Source organism: Camelus dromedarius, chromosome 11 (genome assembly GCF_036321535.1).
Source record: "Camelus dromedarius isolate mCamDro1 chromosome 11, mCamDro1.pat, whole genome shotgun sequence".
NCBI classification, from domain to species: domain Eukaryota; kingdom Metazoa; phylum Chordata; class Mammalia; order Artiodactyla; family Camelidae; genus Camelus; species Camelus dromedarius.
Window position 1 is genome coordinate 43530790 of NC_087446.1, and position 22670 is coordinate 43553459.

At 40.9% G+C, this 22670-nt stretch overlaps 1 protein-coding gene across 1 annotated transcript in view; it reads right to left on the bottom strand.

Annotated features, from left to right (window-relative positions):
• Nucleotides 1–1925: 1925 nt before the first annotated feature.
• HMGA2 (high mobility group AT-hook 2) overlaps nt 1926–22670 on the bottom strand; it is a 130443-nt gene continuing 109698 nt past the window's right edge. The window contains exons 4-5 of the mRNA XM_031462792.2: nt 16370–16402; nt 1926–4982 (exon numbers count right to left, since the gene is read on the bottom strand). Coding sequence (XP_031318652.1) covers nt 4935–4982; nt 16370–16402 — 81 coding nt within the window. The 3' untranslated portion in view covers nt 1926–4934. The remainder of the gene's footprint in view (nt 4983–16369; nt 16403–22670) is intronic.

The following is a 22670-nucleotide window of genomic DNA, read 5'->3' on the forward strand; positions in this document are numbered from 1 at the left end:
AGGATTAGGGCAGATTACATGCTGCCTTGTGTCTATTCTCAGGCTTCTTACTGTTTTCCTTTTCTGAGGTTTCATTCACTAATCTGCAGTCTCAGCTTGCATCATGGCCCACTGACGAGAATGTTTTTCATTCTGTAGTACTGTTTTTCTTATTACCCAGACACCCAAACCACTTACCATTCCAGAATTCACCAGAGTTGAGTACCCCTAGCCCTTGGCTAAGCCACATTGTCCCTGAAGCTCCAGGATCCCTCTCCGCTGGTGGCACTTACAGCCCTTTTGTGAGAGGACCTGCGATTTGTCTCAGACTGGCAGCGTTCAGGATGCCTCCAGCCACTTTCAGGGTAACTCAGTGAGGTTCTGTTTACACAGCTCTCCCTCAAGTCCGGCTCCCTCATGAGAAGTTTTGGCTTTCTGTAGACAGGGATGACATCTCATTTACCTTTATTGCCCCAAATCATACCCAGAACATCTTAAGAGGCTCCTCTGTTATTTGGATGCATTGGCTGAGTGTTTTGGACACCCTCCTTGAACCTAGATTTAAATGTAAGATGAACTTAGGTTTAAACATAAGAGATTTCTTCCCATAATAATTGTCCCACATGTACTCCTTATTGTGTGAAAACAATCCTTTAACTTTTCTAAAAATAAATGGAAGAAAACCTCATTCAGAGATCGTTTAGTGAGCATCCACTCCAAAATATGGTAAAATTGTTACCCTGTCTGTCTACTTACCCTGTTCTGGACGTAATATGTCCTTTCTTACTCTTTCTTTTTCAAGCCAAAGATTCTCTCTTAGCTTGTTTATTTTCATTTTCAGGAAGTAATTTCTTCTTATGTGCTTTTCTCTATTAATAAAAACGAAGAGCTAAATATGGGTTATATTAAAGGCATTTGGCCCGTCTATTATTAGGCTGAACTAACAATCCACCCCAGCAGGAAATGGCTTTCCCGCCTCTAAATTCTTGCAACTTGTTGCCTGAACAATTGACTTGGTTCTTTTCATATGCTGCCTGTATTTCTGCACCTGCATGATTTTTTTCCCAAGGAGATAATATTTTGAAAGGCCTCCTGGTCTGGGGCTTAAGCACAAAATAGGCACTCACAAAATATATAGGCTGTGAAAAGAAATGAATGCACGAACGAAGTAGCACACTTGACAATAAATTTCCTGACAGGAGATGTCTTAAAATGAGCAAGTCCTTCCTAAGAAACTAAACAAAGAGGGTTTCAGTGACAAAGGTGGCAGCACAACGCAGAGGATTTAGCTTTTAAAAATCCTGGATTTATTCAAGATCGGCAGCAGAGGCGTAAAGATGATCTTGAACTTGGTGGAGTAATTCTGACTGTTTATGGTTTTTATAGAATGAAAATATTCCTATCCAGTTGACACTGTATGCCTTTCATTTCTTACTCTTTTCACCACACAGTCAGACCTCTACAGATGTTAATTCAGAGGTAACTGATGTGTCAGTTACTCCCCTTACAAACTTCGTACACACAGGCCTGACGTGGAACGGTCTAGTTTTAAACTCTCGCCTGTTCTTCCTTGACATTTCTTCTAAGGTCATCTTTGTAGAGTTAAATGTCAGACTGTGAAAGGTGAATTCAGGGCACTTGATGTAACAAGTATGATACTGTCTTCCCTCAGTATCCATGGGGCATTGTTCTGGAACCCCGTGCCAATACCAAAATCTGAGGACGTTCCAGGCCCTTTCATAAAATGACTTAAAACAGCCAGCTCTCGGGGATCCGTGGTTGGCTGAATCCGCAAATTCGGAACCCGCAGAGGGGCGGCTGTACTTTAAAGCTTAATGTCAGTGTGTAGAGAGGTGTAGGTGCACAATAGGCAGGAGTTGCAACAAAATGATTTGTGAACGTCTCTCTCCTTGACCTGTTTTGACCAAACTTTATTACTCATTTAATGGCGTCATGACAAAGAGTAGGAATCAAAACACATGGGGATCACAGAGGCTGTTATGTTTATTGTGCAGAACAGACAGTGATAATCCACTAGAGAAATATTTTCAACAAGCAAGCGATTCAAAGTACAATCATAGACAGCAACTCTACATGAAGAACAAAGTTAGAAGACACTCAAAGAAAACAGGGGGAAAGTCAACTGCAGTTAAACGTCTTGATACTTTTCTCCTGCAAACATACCTAACTTGCAGAAATGGTAGAAAAGTTAAATGTCCAGTCTTACTTAGCTGAGACCAACAACAGCAAAGAACAGTCCTATAAAATTTATCTCCCACAAAAATAAACTATATATATAAAAATTTTATGATGTTCTTACTGTTCCATTGGCCACAAGCTTTTTTTTTCAGTATGAAAAATGAGGTATACTGGGGCTTAAGAGGTAGTAGTGTGTTTTGATTGTACAACGTATAGGAAACAAAAGAGTAACTTCATCAGAGATGGAAACTGCTGGGTGCTCCGAGTTTGTACAACAAGAGCAACTGCTGCAGTTTTATGAGCTGGCCAGTGAGGTTTCAAAAGTGCCCAAGCCAAGCTATGGAATGGGACTTTCATTTTTATGAGGCACTGTTTGTTTGCTTATTTAATGCACAGTTAACAGTAAGGTTGAGTTTTAATTCTCTCCATAGCTCCTTTGGTGATTCATAACAGTGAGCGATCCGCCAGTCTCAGAGAGGCATGTGGCCTTTGAAACTACCTCCCTGAAGCGGCTGGAAGAGAGATGGTTTTGAGTTTCATTTGGCATCAGAACTACAAGCCAGACTGACACAAGCGGTCATGAGAAGCTACCTCTTGGCCCAGTTGATAATACCATGTTAAAAAGTCAGCACACTCACTAGGAGAGAAAGGAATAAAAACTCTACATAAGAAGCGTTTAAAATAAATCTGGTTGAGACATATTACAAAAATCACATTTGTGTAAAGTACATGAAAATATTTGTCAAGCATTTTCTCATATTCAACTAATCTTCAAAACACACATTTTTGATTGCATCATGCAAAAGCTGAGCTTGTTGCATCTCACCTACAAAGCTTCAAGTTTCTTTGAAGGTTGGCTTTATGTTCTTTATTCATTTGCAAAAAGTATGTAAAAACATGTTCCTTTCTATCAAAAGCCTTTTACAAAAATAGTTTTGATGCGGGCTAGCTGCAGTCTGAACTATTTCAAACATTGACAAAAATGAAGGCTGCGAGAAACAAGTTCATTCCTTTTGAAGTCTGGAGGTAGGTATTTGCAAGTCAATTAGTCCATTTCCTTAAACAAGTCATGTGAGGTACAAACTTGGAGGGTAACATTTAAACATAACAGTCAAATTTTGTGTGATGTGTAGTGTGATGGAGGACAATGATCCTTAAGAACCTAGGAGCGACTCGGTTAACAAAAAATATTCAAGTTAATGTAGAAAATCTAGCAGAGAAGCTGAAACAAGTATTTGTAAAATTTTAATAATAAAAAAAAAACCCATAGAAAAATACATAGCCATGCTGAAACACAGTAAGTAAGGAGACTGCTTCTTTAACTGTAATTAAGTGTACAAAAAGGACCGTAGGCGAGCAGCGTCGCCTACCCATTATGTGTTTTTTCTTGCATTGCTTGTGTATAGCAGCATGTAAAAAGTACTAAACTGTAAATTCATTGTAATATTCAGAGGTAGTATTGAGCAGTGGGGATGTATTGCATCTCTGGCTAAAAGTGCAGTTTGAATGAAGAGATGGTGAGCTGAAGTCAAAGTCAAACACCTCAGCCAACCACCCTATGTCAAAATGTATTACTTGAAGTAACACATAAGCTTCATTTGAGGTAAGTGGTATTTAGGTCTTTCACGGAAACTGATACACAATGGAGAGAGAGAGAGACAGAGAGAGACAGAGAGCCTGTGTTTTTGTTGTGGTAGTTCTTTAAACTGTAGTGTATCTCTAGCAAAAGAAATTTAGATTTCGCTCCTCCCACCTCATAATCCAGGTGAGTTCATCATGCATTATCCTGTTGGACCTTTTCATTAAATCACAAAGAGGATAATTTTACTTGTCTAGGTTCCTTAAAATGCGTTGAGGCTGACAAGTATGATTTATTGCTAAATGGCATTTGGCTCTGTAGGAAGTAGATTCTACCCAGATGAGTGTTCCTGGAAGAAAAAAAATAAAAAGAGAGAAGAAGAAGAAGAAGAAGAAGAAGAAAAAGAGGGCCATGAGTAAATTTATTACTCCTGCTGATATGTGTGGCATCCATAAATAAAGGAGTTGGCAATCTCAGTTTGCTTCCTTCCCTTTTTGAAAAGTGAACATCACCTTTTCTGGTTTGTTAGCTGGATGAAAGGATACATCAGCATTTCGTCTCATTTAGAAATACAAGTTAAAAAAAAATCATCAAGTAAGTGTCTACAAGATTATACGAAAAAGAGAGGAGTAGTAGCTAGTCCTATCTTTGGTGTTCTAAACAGAAGCTGCGCTACTGGAGCGGGCGGGGGGGGGGGGGGGCGGGGCGGAGGCGGACAGCGTTCCACACCCCGCCTTTCCTAGAGAAATGCCCAACGTCACACACGCGGGTGACACGTTTCTGGTTTGGATGCAGTGCAGTGATTGACTAAACCCGATTCAGAGTTTTTCTCACCCACCCACTCCGGCTTATCAGATCCACAAACTATTAGTAGGTTAAGGAAGAAGAAAACAGTAATTAAAAGTTGCATTGTTAAACTGTGTCCCCTGTGTTTACAGCAGTTTTTCACTAAACCTGGGACTGTGAAGGGATTACAAAGAAGGTGATTAATATAGTCCTTTTTAAGGTTACGTGACTTCTCCCGCCCCACCCCCGCCCCTCCCCCGCCCCACCCCTCCCCTCAAACCCCAATGAAAGTGGAAAGACCATGGCGATAGAGAGTAAGTGGTCACTGCAGTGTCTTCTCCCTTCAAAAGATTCAACTGCTGCTGAGGTAGAAATTGAATGTTGGCGCTCCCTAATCCTCTTCCGCAGACTCTTGTGAGGATGTCTCTTCAGTCTCCTCCTGGAACACACAAAGGGCACAACCATTACATCGTGTGGGCTGTTCTGACTACACAGTTCAGAGGTGACCTGTTTCCACAGCACATTACGCCAGCTTCAAAAGAGGATGCGGGTGATTGGCAAGTCCCTGGTTCCCAGGGCTTCTTAAACCGTAATTGAGGAATCAAGGTGTTGTTTCTTCCCAGAGCAGTCTTTAGGCGCTGTTGACTTAAGGCTTGACATCATGGCGGCTGGTCAGCAAATTCAATTGTCTGCGGTCCAGAGAATGTCAGGCCTGTGTGAGCTTACTTGCCAATTAGAGGGAGAGAGAAATGGGTGAAATTTTCCCGACAACATGCCAGTCATCAGTTTCAAAAAACCATCAAATCAAGTGAAGTGGATCCGTCCTCAAAGGTGCAAAGAAAGCTCGACCTGTGGATATTGGTCATAATAGCTGATGCTTTTAGGGTGTTTACTGGGTGCTTTTAGGGACTGGCTGTGGCCATTCCCATTTTACGGGTGAGGAAATCAAGACACGATAAGGCACTTACCCAACCAAAGTGGCAGGGCAAGTAGAGCCAGGCTTTGGGCCGAGCCAGATGGGCGCTGGAACCCATATGCGACCATAACGCCACCACTGCGAGGGCAGAAGTGAGCCTGAGAAAGGGCTGCAAGAGCTGACTACTCACTTCCTTTCCAAATGGATTTCCTCCTCCTTGTATTTATTAAAGCACATTTTGAGACAATGAGCCAAGTTTGGCATGGACTGCTCAATCTCCATAGTAAATCCATAGCGACCAAACATTTAACGGTGGGCTGGCCAAGCAGAGAAAATCTAATATATATGTTTTTTGCGGGACCTCCTCTTCCTATAAATCTAATTCATTCTCTTTCCCTTTTTCTGATTCCTTCTGGCTCTGGAATCTGCTGGGGGTTTCTGCAACCGGCTCGAGCTGCAAAGTTCTCTTTCCTTTTGCTTATTTAACAAATGCGCAGTACCTTTCAGGACATGGGTGGTAAAGCGGAGACAATAAACATTTCTGATAAAAGCGTTCTTCGCGAGAGGATGATTTTTATCAAATGCTGTACATGGTCTCATAAGACGGCATGTGAAAAAGATCTGGGAGAAGAGGTAAACATTTACTCCTGCAGCAAACTTTAAGAATGGCCGGCTTAACACAGCTTATAACAGTCTTCATACTTTAATAGATTTGATTTTCCACATGGCTTCATTTTGTCTGGGTGGCTAACTGACACAATTTATATCTCTCTTCCTTTCCCAGGTCACTACAGTATACCATTCAGTAACGCATGCCTTAAAGCTTGTCTGCATTATATGACCAAACTTCCATTCATTAGTGTTTGAAACACTTCAGCTGTGAAGGAACTCCTAAATGCTACCATGTGTGACGCTTTTGCGAAAAAGCAGCAAACGGGAGGGAAAAAAGCCCACGTGAACGGGCACTCACACGCTCACATGAATGTGCGCGCACACACACACACACACACACACACAATCTCTCTCTCTCACACACACTCTCTATCCTGGGCTTTAATCACAGGCCACTGCTTACTGCAAAGGCGTTGCAAAAGGTTTCAAACCTTCTCTTCCCCACCTCAAGACTGAGAGAGCTGTAAATCCTGGGAATAAACACGCATACAAATGAATGGATTACAGCTTAAAAAATATAACCACCGCAGCATCAAGTCATGAGATTTCACACCGGTTTTGTTTAGTCTGCTTTGGGTTATGTGGGAAATGTGGAATGGATGAAGCTACCTTCCCTCTGCTCCCAGCCCCCAAACTGCGGGCTTCACATATTTAAGCAGCAGGTTTATACCTCTTGATAGGCAACAGGCCATGACCCTGAGATTCTCTATGGAGTCCCGGCCACAAAGGAGGATGTAGCAGGATCAAAGCCACGGATGGACGTGCGGGAGACAAGCCAAGGTTCAGCTGCCCTATGACCTTGTCTTTTCACTTAATATTTAAATTCCAGCAAGTCACTAAGCTGTTCGGTGGATACGCTCTTCATCCGTCCCCCAAAGACTCACTTCTCATTATGACTGGAGGTGTGGACATAGGTGACTACCCTGAAACAGACTCAGCATAAAAGCTGGCAGACATATTTTATTCCTCCTTCTCCTGGTTAACAAATTAATGGTACACAGGCAAGCTGGAAACACTTCCCACCCCCAGATCAAGCTATAATTATTCTACTTCTAACTGCTCGATTTTTCTAGACTATCTGGAAACCAAAGTACTTCCGAATCCGGAAGGAAATTGAGTTTTCAGGCTGTGAACTTACAAAAGACCTGGAGTAGATGGAATGTGATCAACTTTTCAAAACATTCCCAGAAACTTTGCTTGATTGGAGCCCTTGAAGCTCCCGATATGGAAGTGGTTTATGCAAATCCCTCAGACACAACTCAGCTGAAAATGACGGTCCCTCAGCCTTGTATTGTTTCCTTTGCTTAGCAGTTCTTAATACAATGTGGAGAGCTGCTTTATTAAGGTATCTTTCCATTGACCTTGAAATGCCTCCAGGAGCTGCCTCTTGGTACTGGGTACATAACTGGGATGTCAGGGTGCGGGGGGAGCCTCATTCTGCCGAACTTTTGGAGGCCATGTGGCTCTCACGTGCTCTGAATGATGGTTTTCTCAAATGTCTGATTCGTGGAGTGCTCTCTCTTCTAGGCAGAGCCCTGACTGGCCACCCTCCAAAGGAGGGCATGGCTGCCAAGTGGATGATGTTGGCGGGGTGCATGGCACCTCTCATCTCTGCAAACCCCAGTTCTTACCTTTCCAGTGACTTGGCCTTTTGCTACATGTGTGGTTGCTGTGACCAAAGGGTACGGGTAATTAAGAGAAGAAAAATCCTCATAATTTTTTTTTTTTTTTGGTTCCACAATTCATTTACTGAATTGGGGCAGGGCAGGTGACTTAAAAGTAGATTGCAAGATAAGGCTGGGAGAGAATAGTTCTTGCTTTCCCTCCTGGGAGCTAGCGGTATTATGATACATGAAGATGGGAGTCAGAAAACCCATGTTCAGCTGCCCCAAGTGTCACGTCTGACCAGGCCTCACACAGGGCCCTCCTGTGATGCAAAGAGTGGACAGAACCGGCAACGTAGGGAACAGGCAGCTGGTTCTGATGTCCCCCAGGAATCTAATTTTCATAGCAGTGTCATAGGTGGGGACCCCTGAGACTCAGTCCTCCTCAGTAACTTAGAAGACACTGCCCTTTACCGTAGACATTAGCTTGCAACTTGAGATACTTAAATTGCTTCATGCTTGCAGCATATGGCAGGACCTTGGAGCTTGGGTAGCCCCCCCAAGAGCAGCTCTGAGGCAAGAAGGAGATTGAAAGACTGTAGCCAAGCATTCTACACATCTCATTAGGGGCTGGTTGGCAAGGTGGGAAGGCCAAGGAGCTGCGGTCTGGTTGAGGAGGCTTACTGTTGGAATGGGGCTTCAGGAATGAAGGATAAAAGGACTTTTCAAAGTGAAAGTGCACAGTGACATTTTTATGAGCACCAGCCACGAAGGCCTCTAAACACTGAACAGCCCCCAGCCATTCACTCGGTTACCTTACTTACAAACACAGCTGAGGCCGCACCACACCGGGGCGAGCGGGCGAGCATGCGGATTTTTTGGCAGAAAACTCAAGGGAGGAAAAAGAGAGTGGGCAGAGTTGGAGAACTATATTTTTATTATGAAACTCTTGGAAAACTGCACTCATTTTGCCTCAGTTTTTCTAAAAAAGGGAATTTAATAAGTGTAACTCTGTCATTGCCTTCTTTACACTTGGGGAAAAAAAAAACCCCACTAAAACCTAGAAATACAGTTTGCACATACCCCTATTCTCTTAATTTGGTTCAGCACCGTGCACATGGCATATGCCTTTGGGTACAGGTCTGCTAACTGGTCTCAAAAGGAGAAAGAAGACATCCCAATAGCCGCCCTGAGCCCCTAATGCTGGATGGAATTTTTCAATGTCTTAAGAGTTTAATCACAGATCTTGTCACTTGGGTGAGGGTGTGCTCTGGAGGAAGATTCAGTACTTAATGCGAGAGCTGAAACTCTGGGTTTAATTTTCAGATGCAGACTAAACAGCAGGTCTGCAGTGGGAAGGAGACCAGTGGATTCCAAATGGAACCGAGAAATGGAAATACTCTCCCTGCAAACTTTAGGAGAGCTGTCACCACGAGGCCCCTCTTTGTGTGTAGGAAGGAGTGCAAAGTCACTGGAGTCCATGTCTGCTTTAACACATCCTTGTTTTTACCCCCTTGGTTGCAAAGAATTCTGCAACTCTTTTATTATAAAAAGCTGCAGGCTACAAATACATTTGTAATTTAAGCCATCTTGCCAAAACAAAAACAAAAACAAACACAAAAACCCCCAAACCCCAGACATACCTGGTAATCTAGAAAGAGTAGTTATAGTTTAATAACATTCTTTTATGTCATCTGAGTATGTTCAATTCTTTAAGAACTTGGGATGACACACTCAAGAAGGTTTCACGTTCAAGAACATCTCGAGCAGCCCCATCAGGACAGAAGTAATGGGCTCTCCTCCTCAGCAGCAATCACCAGAAACCAAGTTTGCAAGTACCATCTGCCGTTAAGCGACCCGCAAGACCACAATGCTGAGTTTTTCTATTTCTCGGTCAGATATTTTTAATTTAAAATGGACTGGGGCTGTTTAACTTAATGGAAAGTGATTATTTCCTCCAACTAGGAAAACTTTATATCACATTAAAAAAGAACATGTTCAGTGAAACACAGATAAACTCTATCATCTGGTAAGTGTAAGGGATTCTGGCGGAAATGCTAGGAGGGAAGTATGTTTTCCAAAAGGAGGTTTTCTTCGGGTATTTACGGTATTTGTACCTGGTAATTAAAACAATTTTTTTTTTAGTTTTATGTATATAAAATATACAAGCATCCACACTGAATGTGTTTCATCCACTTCATAAAGCCAGTTCTAAGGTCTTACTGGGGTATGTTTAGAGTAAAGAAGGTTGATCCTGGATGTGATTAACCCCAGGCACCAACCCTGGCGTTAATGGGTAGGTAACTTGTACCTTATTCCCACTGTGTCAGACCAGTAATGATAATACCCATGGAGCTGCCAGGCAGGATGTGAGAAAAAAAGATGTGACGACCAAATGGGAAAACTTTGAAAAACAAGTAAAAATCCTGTATGACTACAGTGTGGAGCTGCGATGATTAATTGTAGCGCCTCATTCTGTGTTTGTTTCTTTACCTGTGATAGATGGGTGAGAAAGAAGGAGAGAAACCCTATTATTAACAATGCCTCCCAGAGGAAACAAAATAAGACCTCTTAGGTTTGTAAAATACTCTCCTGTTCGTCTCATCCGTGCCTCTGTTCAGAGTTCCATCGCTGAAAAGACCGCAAACAGAGGTAACATTCAGCCCTGGGACACTATGAATTTCTTTCTTGGGATGAAAGGCTATTTAAAAATGTCTTCAGAAGGGAGTCGCATTTTTCAGTTAGGGAATTCATTTTACGTATAAACTAGTTGCAAGTTTCAGGATCCTATAAGTCACGATTTCTGGGGATCACAAGCTTGCTCAATTTTCCATGCCAGTTCCAGTTTGTATTGAAGGAGCCTCATGTTTAAAAAAAAAAATAGCTAAAGATGCAGCAAAAGGATTTTTGCATGAAGCAAGCACTCAGAAGAAGGAAATTTATTTCAACATTTCCAAAATTGCTGAGGAATGTTCTTATTTTTATGAAGAGTTGTCTTTAAAAATGGACAGGTTAAAGGCTGCTTAATAGTTATATTCCACATGAGTTTGTTGATGGCAGAGATCGGGCGAAACCTTTCCTCTTTGTTTTCCATGTGTATAAAAGTTTTCACAACTTGTATTTGTTGCCAGGGAACAGAATACTTCTGAATTTTAATCACTATTGCACCAAACGTTTTTCATTATCCTGACATAGGACTTTTGAATAAGATTATGAAAGTATCAATAATAATAGTAAGTTAACAAATAATTCTTCAATAGACATTTCAGCATCCAGCAAACACTCCCTGAATGTAAAGAGAGCTTCTTGGACAAAGCAACATATTTCTATTCAAACATTAAGGATTTTCTGAGAAAGACCATGTTGTAAAGCCAGTTACTATTTATTCACATTAATTTGGGTCAGCAAGTTTGTATAAGAAGAAAGCTTACATATTAAACAAATAACTGGTTTTTATCCAATGCACATCAAAATTCAGAGGAAAAGCATTCTTTAGGATGCACAGAAAAGGAGGCAGATACGGCCATTTTATCTTTAGCCTGATCCACAGACTGCACCGCAGAGTTAGACAGTCATACTTAAAAAAAAAAAACCAAACAAAAAAAAACCCCCAAGAAACAGCTGACTTCGTCCTGCCAATATTCCTTTATTACAACTAAGCTAATGACGTCATATGTTTACAGCTAATCATCACTTTGATATGATCCTTTGCCCTACCCTGTGCTGTCCTGGAGCTACTTATTCTAAGGGGTAAATGCGGCTTTCTGCTTGGCTCTCCCCTTTTCCCTTGACCTTTGCAATGTCAGAGGTCAGGGGTGAAATCAAAAAGCATTTCCTATGCAACAAAACAGTCCCACTCTGGGCGGGCTTCGATATAATTCTTCATGCTTTGCCAGTTGGTACCAAACATTTACTGGCCCACAAAACGTTTTACCAGCTTGAAAGAGCCTACGCTGGAAAACAAATAAATCAGTATTCTTTATGACTGAAGCGGTATAAATCACTGCACTCCCTTGAGTGAGTAGAGTGACTCTTTTTTGCAAGTGTGATTTATGATGAACTGTTTACTGCGTTGGCCAAGATACCACGTAAAAGATGAGTGTTAGAGTGAGAACTCTCCCTTCTTCCTCCTTCCACCTTCCTCCTTTGTATGTCCAGACTAAAAGCCCCCAGTAAAAATGCCTTCTTTGAGAACAAGACGCTGACTGCAATTCATCAACCTGCTTGTCCCCAAATGAAATCTCTCATTTTGCTCCAAACAATGTTTAGGTTGTCTGAAATGTAAACATCCTTAAAACTGCCCTTGAAGTCTCTGTAAAAACATTCAACTTCTCTTTTCTTTTTCTTTTTTTTTTAAAGGGGGGGAAATCCCATGATAACCAAGGCTTACTGAGATTTTTTGCCCTGATACACACCACCCACAGAAGATGTTACTCACAGGTAAAAGCTCTATTTCGAAACAGAAAGCTTTGTTTCCAGTCTTTTAGAAACTGAAAACTTTCCAGTTCTCTCATTGGGAAGTTGAAGAGGAGCAGGTTTCTACCTGTCTTAATTGCTAGAGGTGTGCCTCGCCACGGCTGTACAGCAATGGGGAAACTGGGTTGAAAGGAAGGAGAATTTAGGATTTTCAAAACCCATTTTTACCCTTTCTTTGGGTAAGGCTCAGGTGAGAAAAAAAACGTCTGCATTATATGTAAGGACTAACTTCTAATCTCAGCCGAAAGCCTTGGAAGGGGCGAGTCAAGAAACAATAAGATAATCTAACAAACCGGCAAAACCTTTCTAGAAGTCGGAGATGGAGTGAGATTTATTCTTATCAAAATAAAATCCTGAGAAACAAAGCCTCCTGGATCAATAATAATCATCTGGTATGTTATGGTGTTTCTTTTATAAAAACAACAACAGCATGAACCAAACCTGCCACCTTCCTACTAAAGCTGACACTGTAATCCACGTGGCTGAGAAGCCAACTGCTTCAACTTGCTAAGAAACTCGGAAATAGCTAATCTCTTATTTTATCACTCTAAATGAAAATAGCGTTCTCTAGCAAGCTTTGTTTTCACTGGTTTTGGAATTTAAGAAAAGTTAATGTGAATATTGCAGATTTTCCCCTTTAGATTTTTAAAACACTATGAACTTTTCCCACTAGGATTATGAGATACACTCGAGGTTTGCAGCTAATGGCACCTGGTGGACTTCCCAAACACAAACCCCTGCAGTAGGATTTCCCTTAAATTTTTATTCCTCTCTAGACACGTGCACTTCTACACACAAACACAAGCGCACATCTAACTTCTGAGATTTATCATAATTCTGAATGTCTCCTTAGAAGGAATTGTGCCGCTCTGTCACCCAGTTTCAAGAGGTGGAATTCTTGAAGCTCTGAGGAGGTTTCGGAATTTGATGGCATTAGGATACTTTATAATAGAGTCTTTCTAATTCCATCTACATGTGACATACATACAAGCCAGGTGATTCTGACTGCTTTAGTCCTAATGACAGGATGTAGCAATTACCATAAAATTTCCCCTTAGTTCAGAACAACCCTTATTTTTAAAAGATGCAGTGAAAACACTTGAGGTCAAAAAGGTAAGTTTTGAACTAATTAAAATTCTAAAATTTTTGAGAATGTGTATCTCAGGAAATAAAAAACCCAGCATCCAAAAAGAAGTCAGAATGTAATAATACTCCCTGGGATTTATACAATTACAAGTTTCTCAAAATGTTCTTGGGAATAAGGGAAGATGCACTGCTGTTATCCCAGTTCATAGATGGATGCATAGGGAGCAGAGAGATGAAGTGCATTCACCCACGGATGGGGCCAGAAAGCAAAACTTGGGTCTCCTTACACACGGCTGAGCCTTTTTCTCTAGATGTAGAATATTTAATTGTGCTCAACTTTTCACCACCTCACAACAGGATCTGAATGTAACCCCTCAAAGTAGTGTTGATGAAGAAAGGATACGAGTCTGAGTTAATCCAGACTGCCACATGGAAAAGCCATCTGGGAGGGTATTTTGAAAGAAACAGATGGAAAAGGAAGAGATTCTTTTGAATGCAGTGTAAAATTTACATTATCCTCCATGAACTTCCGTGTAGTCCCCATGTTTATATAATTCATCACTGTATCCTCAGACAATATAGATGAGGAAGCCCAATGAGCTCATGTTCTCTTTTCTGAATCTGAGCTCTCCTTTCAAGGGCAAATCTGGAGCAGGGGCTGTAAGACAGCCAGACTGATCAGTGAGGACCAACCCCCATCTGTGGTTTCTTTGATATTCCTGATTCTCTTGGGGAAAAAAACCCATACGATGTCACTTACATCATTTCTTGGTGTATTACTGCCCAATTTGTAGTCAGTTTTAGCCGCATTGATAATACCCACCTATGATTTATCTGTTTCTGCCTCTTTACTTTTGAATATGCCATTCACCTCATCTATAATATCTTCCTTTCTTTCCCTAATTTATGTCTTCATTTTCCCTTCTGCAGCTAAACAACAATAACAACAAAATTAAAACTCCTACCAGGTTCCTCCCCTTAAGTAACACATAGCATTCCACCCATCCGTCTGTCATCCCCTGTGTGCCTCATGTGGCTTGACATTCTATGGTCATTTGCTCAACAAATGTTCGAATGTCTTCTCATGTGTGTTCACCAAGTATCTTCATCCCTGTCTCTACACTGGAATCACTTGGGGAGTTCATAAATATACTAATGCTTGGGTTTCCAGACCAAATAATCGGAATCACTGAAGGGTGGGGCTAGTGGTGTGCAGGTGAGTGTTCAACAATTTGCTCTCCAGTAAAAAAAAGTCCTGATTTGTGTATTGGTCAATTTTCATGGTGTAAGTCCGCTCACCATAGTAGATCTCAGGTTACCTACTTGACATCACAAAACATAGAATTTGAAAGAGATGCTCACAATTGGCTCACAAGGGCTGTGGATCATGCAGAATTGCAGTATTTATTGAAAAAAAAAATCTGAGTGTAAGTTGACCATTGCAGTTCAAACCCATGTTGTTCAAAGGTCAAATGTATATGGCATATACATGGTGAGAAATATATAATTATAATCTCTATGGGATTCTAATATGCGGCCAAGGTTAAGAACCTCTGAACTAGATTACACATTTCTCAGATGCAGTGACTGAGTTTTTATTCACCTTATCTTCCCTACAACACCAAGAACAGAGACTGAATCAAAGTTGTTAACAGGCCACATATAGTTATTAATCTATTGTGCACAGCCCATGATGCAACAGTGAACACTGCAGTATCCTTTGACCCGAATGCACAGAATTATAAATTCATTTTCTTTTGATTTTCTTACTGATGAAGGACAAGAAGCTAAATATATTTGGGATCTCCTACTTAAAAATGTCAAGTTTTTGTTTATATTTTGTTTTGTTAATATTGCTTAGAAACACTCAAACACCGTGTACTTATTTTTTTGTGCTCCGCACCACTCTTGACTTTTAGGAAAAGGAACAGCTCTGATTTTGATTTTTTTTTTTTTGTGGAAACTGTTTTAATTCTACTTACAGCACATGTGTAATTATTCAGATATACTTCCCCTGTATACTTACATCTGTTTAGAAGCTTCAATACTGTTAGGAGCAGCATTTGTAAAGAACAGTAGACACATAAGATTGTCTGGAAGGTCTTTCCCAGGCAAGGCAACACTGTCCCAAAATAGCAGGGTGCAGGGTACAGTTTTAGAGACCTTTGGTGAAAAGATCCCATGGTAATTTAAATTTTATGAAAGTCTACAAAGAACTTGGTAACCCATGGCACTGCGTAAGAACTTACTCCAGCAGGTTCTGCAGAATACCTTAGGTCTTCCGGGCATCTCTTTCAACCCAGGAAGGGAGACCAGCAAGACATGTTTATACTCCAATGAAGCTCACGTATTTGGCAATCGTGGTTAATTTATTCTTAAGGTTTTTTTTTTTCCTTTGAGATATACGTCCTCAATAAGGATGATTCTTAGGCTTTTCTGTATAGATTATAGTTGGGACAAGGAACTCCAGGCATCAGGAACAAGAGAAATAAAACTGGTTCCTAATTTTGATGCTGCCAAAGACTTGAGCTGCTGTGACTCAGCCACTGACGTGAGACCCGAGGGTTCAACAACAGCAAAGTTAGTATAACTTAATCTGCCAATTTCCCAGCCTTCTTTGAGGGTATTTTGGGATCATCAAATATTATGGAATAAGTCAACACACAGATGTGTTTCCAGTCATGAATCATGATATATTTTGCAGCTAATAAGTCCCGTATCAAGTCAACGGAATATGGAGAGTTAGGCGGAAAGGACAAAATGTGATGTTTAAGAGTGGGCAAGACACATGATAAGATGTTTTATATGAGGCACTAAAAGGATTTTTTTTTTTAAAGTATTTCTGTTTGCTCTGTACACTTCAGGCCTTGATCTTTTAGGGTTTTTAAAGACTCGCTCTCAGACTATGTATTTTTGACTGTGCCTGAAGGACACAGTTTTCAAGAACACCAATGCTGACATCATCAAAACTAGAAAAATACGAATTAAAGGTTTAATTTGGGGTTATATGTATTTTTTCACTTTACTTTTTATATTAATTAGGAGAAAAACATTGTAATGACCACCTCTTACCTGAGCAGGCTTCTTCTGAACGACTTGTTGTGGCTAAGAAAGAAAGAAAGAAAAAGAACCGTTATATTTTAAAAGGAAACACACACAATGAAAATAATTAAGTATACATGTTTTAAATGTAGACACTTGTCTGCAAAGTAAAGACGAAAATTTCAAGGTTCAAATGGTTTATCGAAGGTTAAAGGATGTGTATTCATGATCTCTGCATGTTTAGGAAAAACAGTACACGTTAAGTTAATTAAAACAATTCCAAATTAAGGTCTGCGATACATACCAGTTACATCAAAATAAACTTGCTATTCTATTCACTTTGTTTTTAGCTTGCATGCCACAAATCTTAAGAAGTGAAAGTGCCTTATGAGTTAATATTTAGGTTTTAAAAACCCATCTTTATTGAGATGTATGCCATAAAATTCACCTGTATGAAGCATATACATCAAAGTTTTTTAGTATCTTCAAAGAGTAGTAAAAACATCACCACAATCTAATTTTAGAACATTTCCACCTCTTGCAAAAGAAACCCTGTACCCATCATCACCCACTCCCCGTTTCCTGCTGCCTGCCCAGCCAACCTCCTGTCCCTAACACATCACTAATCTACTTTGTCTCTACAAATTTGCCTCTTCTGGACATTTCACGTAAATGGAATCATACAATATATAGCCTTTTGTATCTGACTTTTTTCACTTAACACAATGTTTTCTAGGATCATCCACGTGATAGGGTGCATCGGTGGTTCATACCTTTTTATTGCCATTGTATGTATGTCATTGTATGGATATGCTATCTATGTTTTGCTTATCCATTCATCCATCAGTTCATGGTCATTTGGATTATTTCCAACTTTTGGCTATCGTGAATAATGCTGCTATGAACATTCATATATAAGTTTCAGTGTGTACATGTTTTCATTTCTCTTAGTTATATAGCTGGGAGTGGAATTTCTGGGTCATAGAGGTTAACTCTATGTTAAACTTTTTGAGGAGCTGCCAGACAGTTTTCCAAAGCAGCCTCACCATTTTACACTGCCACCAGCAACGTACGAAGGTTCCAGTTTCTCCCCATACATGACAGTACTTATTTTTGTCTGTCTTTTTAATGATCGGCGTCCTACTGGGTGTGAAGGTGAATGTCACTGTGGTTTGAATATCCTGAATGGCCAAGGGTGTTGAGCACCTTTTCATGTACTTCCTGGCCATTCGTATATCTTCTTTAGAGAAATGTCTATTCAAATCTTTTGCCAATTTCAAAATTTGTCTTTTCATTACTGAGTTATAAGAGTTCTTTTATGTGTTCTAGATAGAAGTCCCTTGTCAGAATCTGATTTATAATATTTTTTCCCATTCTGTGGGTTTGTTAACTTTCTTGATGGTACCATTTGCAGGCTACTTTGTTTTCTCTGTGTCATCTCTATCTAATTCTGTATGTGGAGCAAAACTCCACTCTTCGGAGTGAAACATCTGAGGAAACTTTTTGTCGACCCAGCTTAACCTGATTTTCCAATATTCAAAGTCTTAGAAAACTATTTAAATTATTCTTTGGTGTCATAAAAGGTGGATCTGAAGCCCCAGGTTCTTAATGGATTACTTCCAGTACTCTCTCTCATGTCTCATGTCTGAATATCAGCCTTATTTATTCTGTCTACACATCGCTGAGATTTGCGAATACAACTGAACCGCTCCGGTGTGGGCAGTGACGTGCTTTTGCCGTACAAGTGAAAGAAAAGTGCTGCAGTTCTCCCGGATGGCAGAGGTGAGGGTAGATGCCCTGCACTGTGAAGGCGCGTAGCTCCTGTTCGTTTCCCTTCCTCTCAGAGTGACGGTGGTGGTGTGATGTCTTATTGCTGCCGTGATACACACGGTTTATAAAAATCAACAGAGCTTTTTTTTTTTTTTTTAGATAAACAGGATAAAAATAAGAGAAATGGCAAAATACATTTGTTTACTGAAAAAAAAAAGTTCTTCCCTTTGAGTTTAAATCCCAGTGGAGATGATGTCCTAAAAGGCCAGGTTTGGAGATGATGTTTCTCCAGGTGGGATCCAGCCAGGAATGATTAGGACTTCTTGTCTCTTCAGACTCCACAGTGTGTGCTAAGAGAGTATTCATCTCAGAAGAGTCACTGGTCAGAAGAGACCACTCTTCTCTGTCTCTTCCTTCTGCTGATTACACCTGTACACATGTTGACTCCCGCACCATTTCAAATCCCCACACTCTCTCGCAGGCTGACTGGTTCCTGCTGCTCAGAAGTCCCCTCCCATTCTGGCCGAGAAGCCCGCAATCCATGTGACTCCTGCCCACTGTGAGGCTCAATGAAATCTTCTGAAAGGGCTGCCAGCTCACCCAATTTTCCATGAATTAGGTCCTGACACTTCAATGAGGGGAAAGACAATGTCTGAAACCCTGCCAGCTCTGGCTCCCGGCCTCGTCCGTGTCACAGAACTCCTGCAGCTGCCCTTCCACACGGCACTTCATGCTTCCCAGACCACCAGACAAACAGACCCTTGAGTCCTTTCAGGGCTGGCCGGGGTTAGGGCTGCCTGGACGTTTTCCCAGCCTCTGGCACCCAGTGGCTCCAGACTGTGCGGAGAACATTTTTGTTGTTGTTGTTGTTATTTTGTTTTGTTTTTATTTTTATGAATGGCTTTGGTAGAAAATGCAGACGGAAGCATAATACTACTGCCATTCATAAAAAGGGAAGAAACAAACTGCGGTCTGGAACTCTTCTGGGGACACCAAGCAAACTCCAACTCTCTTGTCTTCCCTGGGGAATCTGCTAGCTCAGGTACCGAGAAACCAGTTGGCCCTTAGGGTTCTTGTCATTCAAAACACTGTTGACCACTGTAGTTTTAGAAGAAGAACCGGATAACATCAACTGTGCACATTAACCTTCAGTGTGCTCGAGCAGTCTGTTCCCCTGCGCCTTCATAAGTGAGTAAGATTTTGCACTCGCATTTCCTGCGTAGAAGCTCAAATCCTTTCTGTTTTTAACGTCTGCCCCTTTGCGATTGGAAGGACCCAGGCCTTATTTATTTTCATTTGCTCACAGGGAAACTAAGGCAGAGGGAATGTAAATAACTTCCCCGAGGTCATTTCCTAAAGCTGAAACAACCTAGGCCTTCTAGTTCTCTAAATCCCCTATATAATGCTGTGAGGAAACCTATTCTCAACCTTTTTTTGGAAAAAAAAAAAAAAAAAAAAAAAAAAGGCAAATCCAATTCCATCCAAGTGGAGAAGCTGTACTTCATGGCTTTGGTTTCCATCCCCAGATTCACTCTTTCCCTTGGGATCTCCCCAGACTCCCCGGGAAGGCCGATGGTTTCCTCAGCAGGGCCAGCTCTGATGCCCTTAGGCTGGGATAGAAAGTGAATCCCAGGGGACAGGAGTCAGGCCCGCAAGGTCCATCTGCTCCCTCCCGCCCCTTGGAGAGTCTTCCTTCATTATCAGCTGCGGAGGGTCTGAGGACATCCCTTTAAAAGGCATGGGTTTCACAACGAGCAGTCTATTGAACAGGCAGCAAAGCCCTCCGAGCGGCTTATTTAGACACTTCTGATGGTTGCGTTTCCGGCAAGTCTGTGCACATGGTGGGTTTATACAGCTTAGACACTTTGTCCACCTGGCATGCCAACCTTTCCGTGCACGGAGATTCTGAGTTCCTTATGTTGTAAGATTGTTATTACACCTTTCAAATAGCTTGTAATGAAAATCTCTGATTCCACTTTTGCACTGAAACTTCTAAAATACAGTGGGTGAAAGAGAACTTCCTCCCAGAACAAAAGAACATCATCAACCACAAAGGACTTGGAAGAAGTGCTCTGAATTAATATAATGTTAAAATAAAACTGTGAAGAAAAACCCTGTCAACTGAACGTATCCTTGTACTGGCCTATAATGAAAAAGAATATGAAAAGCAATATATATATATAAATGAATCACTATACTGTACACCAGAAATTAACACAATGTTGTAAATTGACTACACTTTAATTAAAAAAAAAAAAAAAAAAAAAAGGAAAAGGGCCCTGTCTAACCACGAGGTCTTCAGAGTTCCCTACAGGTTAACACTTATATTGGACTAGCTCAGCCAAACTGAAAATACAATCTTTAGGCAAATAAATATGACTGTTAAAATACGTAAATAGCTTAGGACACCACATGTTAAGAAAGTGCAAAGGATGTGATAAAGGAAAGGACCTAGTTTTGGATGTCTGAGATCATACAGCAAACCGGTATTTGTCCAAATGAAACGGGAAAAGTTAACAAATTTGTAATGTCCACAGACTTTTTTGGTTTTTTTGATTTTGTAGGAAAACATTTGTGTAGGAAATTTCTCTCAGTATAATTAAGAGGCTCCCCAGCCCTTCTGAGAATCCAGCCTCTGGTTCCGGGGAGCCTGTGTATTTTCAAGCTGCTACCTAGACAGCTAAGCCACCTCTTCCAGTGGGCACTGGGGAAAAACCCTTCATAACAAGGGACCTAAACATGAGTTGTTCATCTTAAAACGAATCTAAACATTGAATGAAAAGAGGCTTTAACCGGACTTAAGTTTTAAAAAATTGAAGTACAATGTATAGAAAAGTAAGGATGGTCACTATGCAAGGGGCCTGAAGTTGATCTTTGAAAGAAAATAGCCCTTCCCTTGATTTCTGTGCAGATGGGTCTCTTAGTTTTATGTAAGCAGTAGACTTTTAATCTAATTAACAGTCTTGGTTTTTTTGCCATCCAGTAATAGGCAGTTTTGCCCACTTGGTTTTTAAAGTCATAAGACCCTTGCTCAGTCAAGAGGGACTTCTGTTTCCTGGCATGACCTTTTTTCATGTAGACTGTTTTTCATTCTCTTGGCAGTATAAGACAAGACACATCCCCAAGGTGTTTACTAGAAAAGAATTTGAAAACCCTCATTTCTTTTGTGAGACGTGAAGGGCCCCTAAAACATTACTTCTTATTTCTCATTTCGAAATGAAAGTTACCTTTTAGGGGGCTTTCGCGTCTCATAAAATAACCGCTCACAGGATAAGCTCAGTTATTTAAAGTTTTTAATTAAATATGCTATCCTGCTAAAAAGATACTTGTTTTTAAACTTCCAAGAGTTCTTTCTGGCCTAAGCCAGCACATCAAACTACGAGGGCCCATAATTACGTTTGTATTCACACAAAAGCGACCAGATTCATCTTCTGCCTGAAAGGACTGATGAATTTATCCCCACCTTTTGGAGAAAATTTGGAGAAAATAAATCAGCCTGTTGCTCAATTACCTCAAATGCTTTCTGAACCAAATCAATTAGTCATTTATAGCCAAAAGTATCAAATAAGTAGACACAGCTCAAATTCTAGACATGTAACTGTCCAGCCTCTACAGAAACTCTCCAAATATGGCCATGAACCATGAAGGCCAGCAGCAACTGGACACCACGTGGTGCACACACGGACAGGAATTCTTTCTGTCATGTGGTTTGAACAATATCCTTTTTGACCCTTTGTCCTAAGTAGTTTAAAGTCTCAAACGATGACCTTTCTCTCTGTGTATAACCATTCACCGAGATTTACTTTCATGTGTGTGTTGAGAAAGATGCTTTCACTCTCTGAAACTTCACAGTGCTGTTCTGAATATACATATATATTTTGGAACAGGACATTAGCCCAACTGGAGGGAGACGACCTCCATCAGGAAGGAAAATTCTTCCTTGAGTTTCATGAAACGATGTGATCTACACACTTGTTCACAGTGCTCAGGATTTACAGGTTTAAAACGTTGATATTCCAGAATGTCAAGCTTCTATATTTGGCCCTTTTAGAAAATGAACTTTATGCTCTAGAGGTTTTGAACCATTTTTTAAAAACATGTAAGAACCTCTCCCTCTTCTCTTGCAAATCCGGTCTCTGTGGAATCCTACAATAGGACGCAGGCAAGGTGGCACTTCTGCCTGGCCTCCACTCCAACCCACTCCCTGTCTTCCCAGGAGATCCCTGAGGCCCCTCAACAGAACACTGAGAGCTCTGGGGAACGTCAGGTGAACGTCTCTGATCTCTAGGTGCAGATCCTCTGTCCGAGCCGTATCACCAGGATACTTGGAGTCAGAGCATCTTCACAGCAATCACTCAGTGTGGCTTATCCTGTTAGGCTGAACCATACGAACCTGAGTTTTTGTCAGTCAAAACCAGTCAAAGAGCAACAATTTCATATGGTTTAACCTAATAGAATCAAGGAAAGGTGGCCATTCTTGCTAATGCGGCTGTGTAATTTTCATGATTTTTGTCATTAGGCTGTGTTAGCCAACAGATGTTTGTGCCTTCTGTGCACCTAG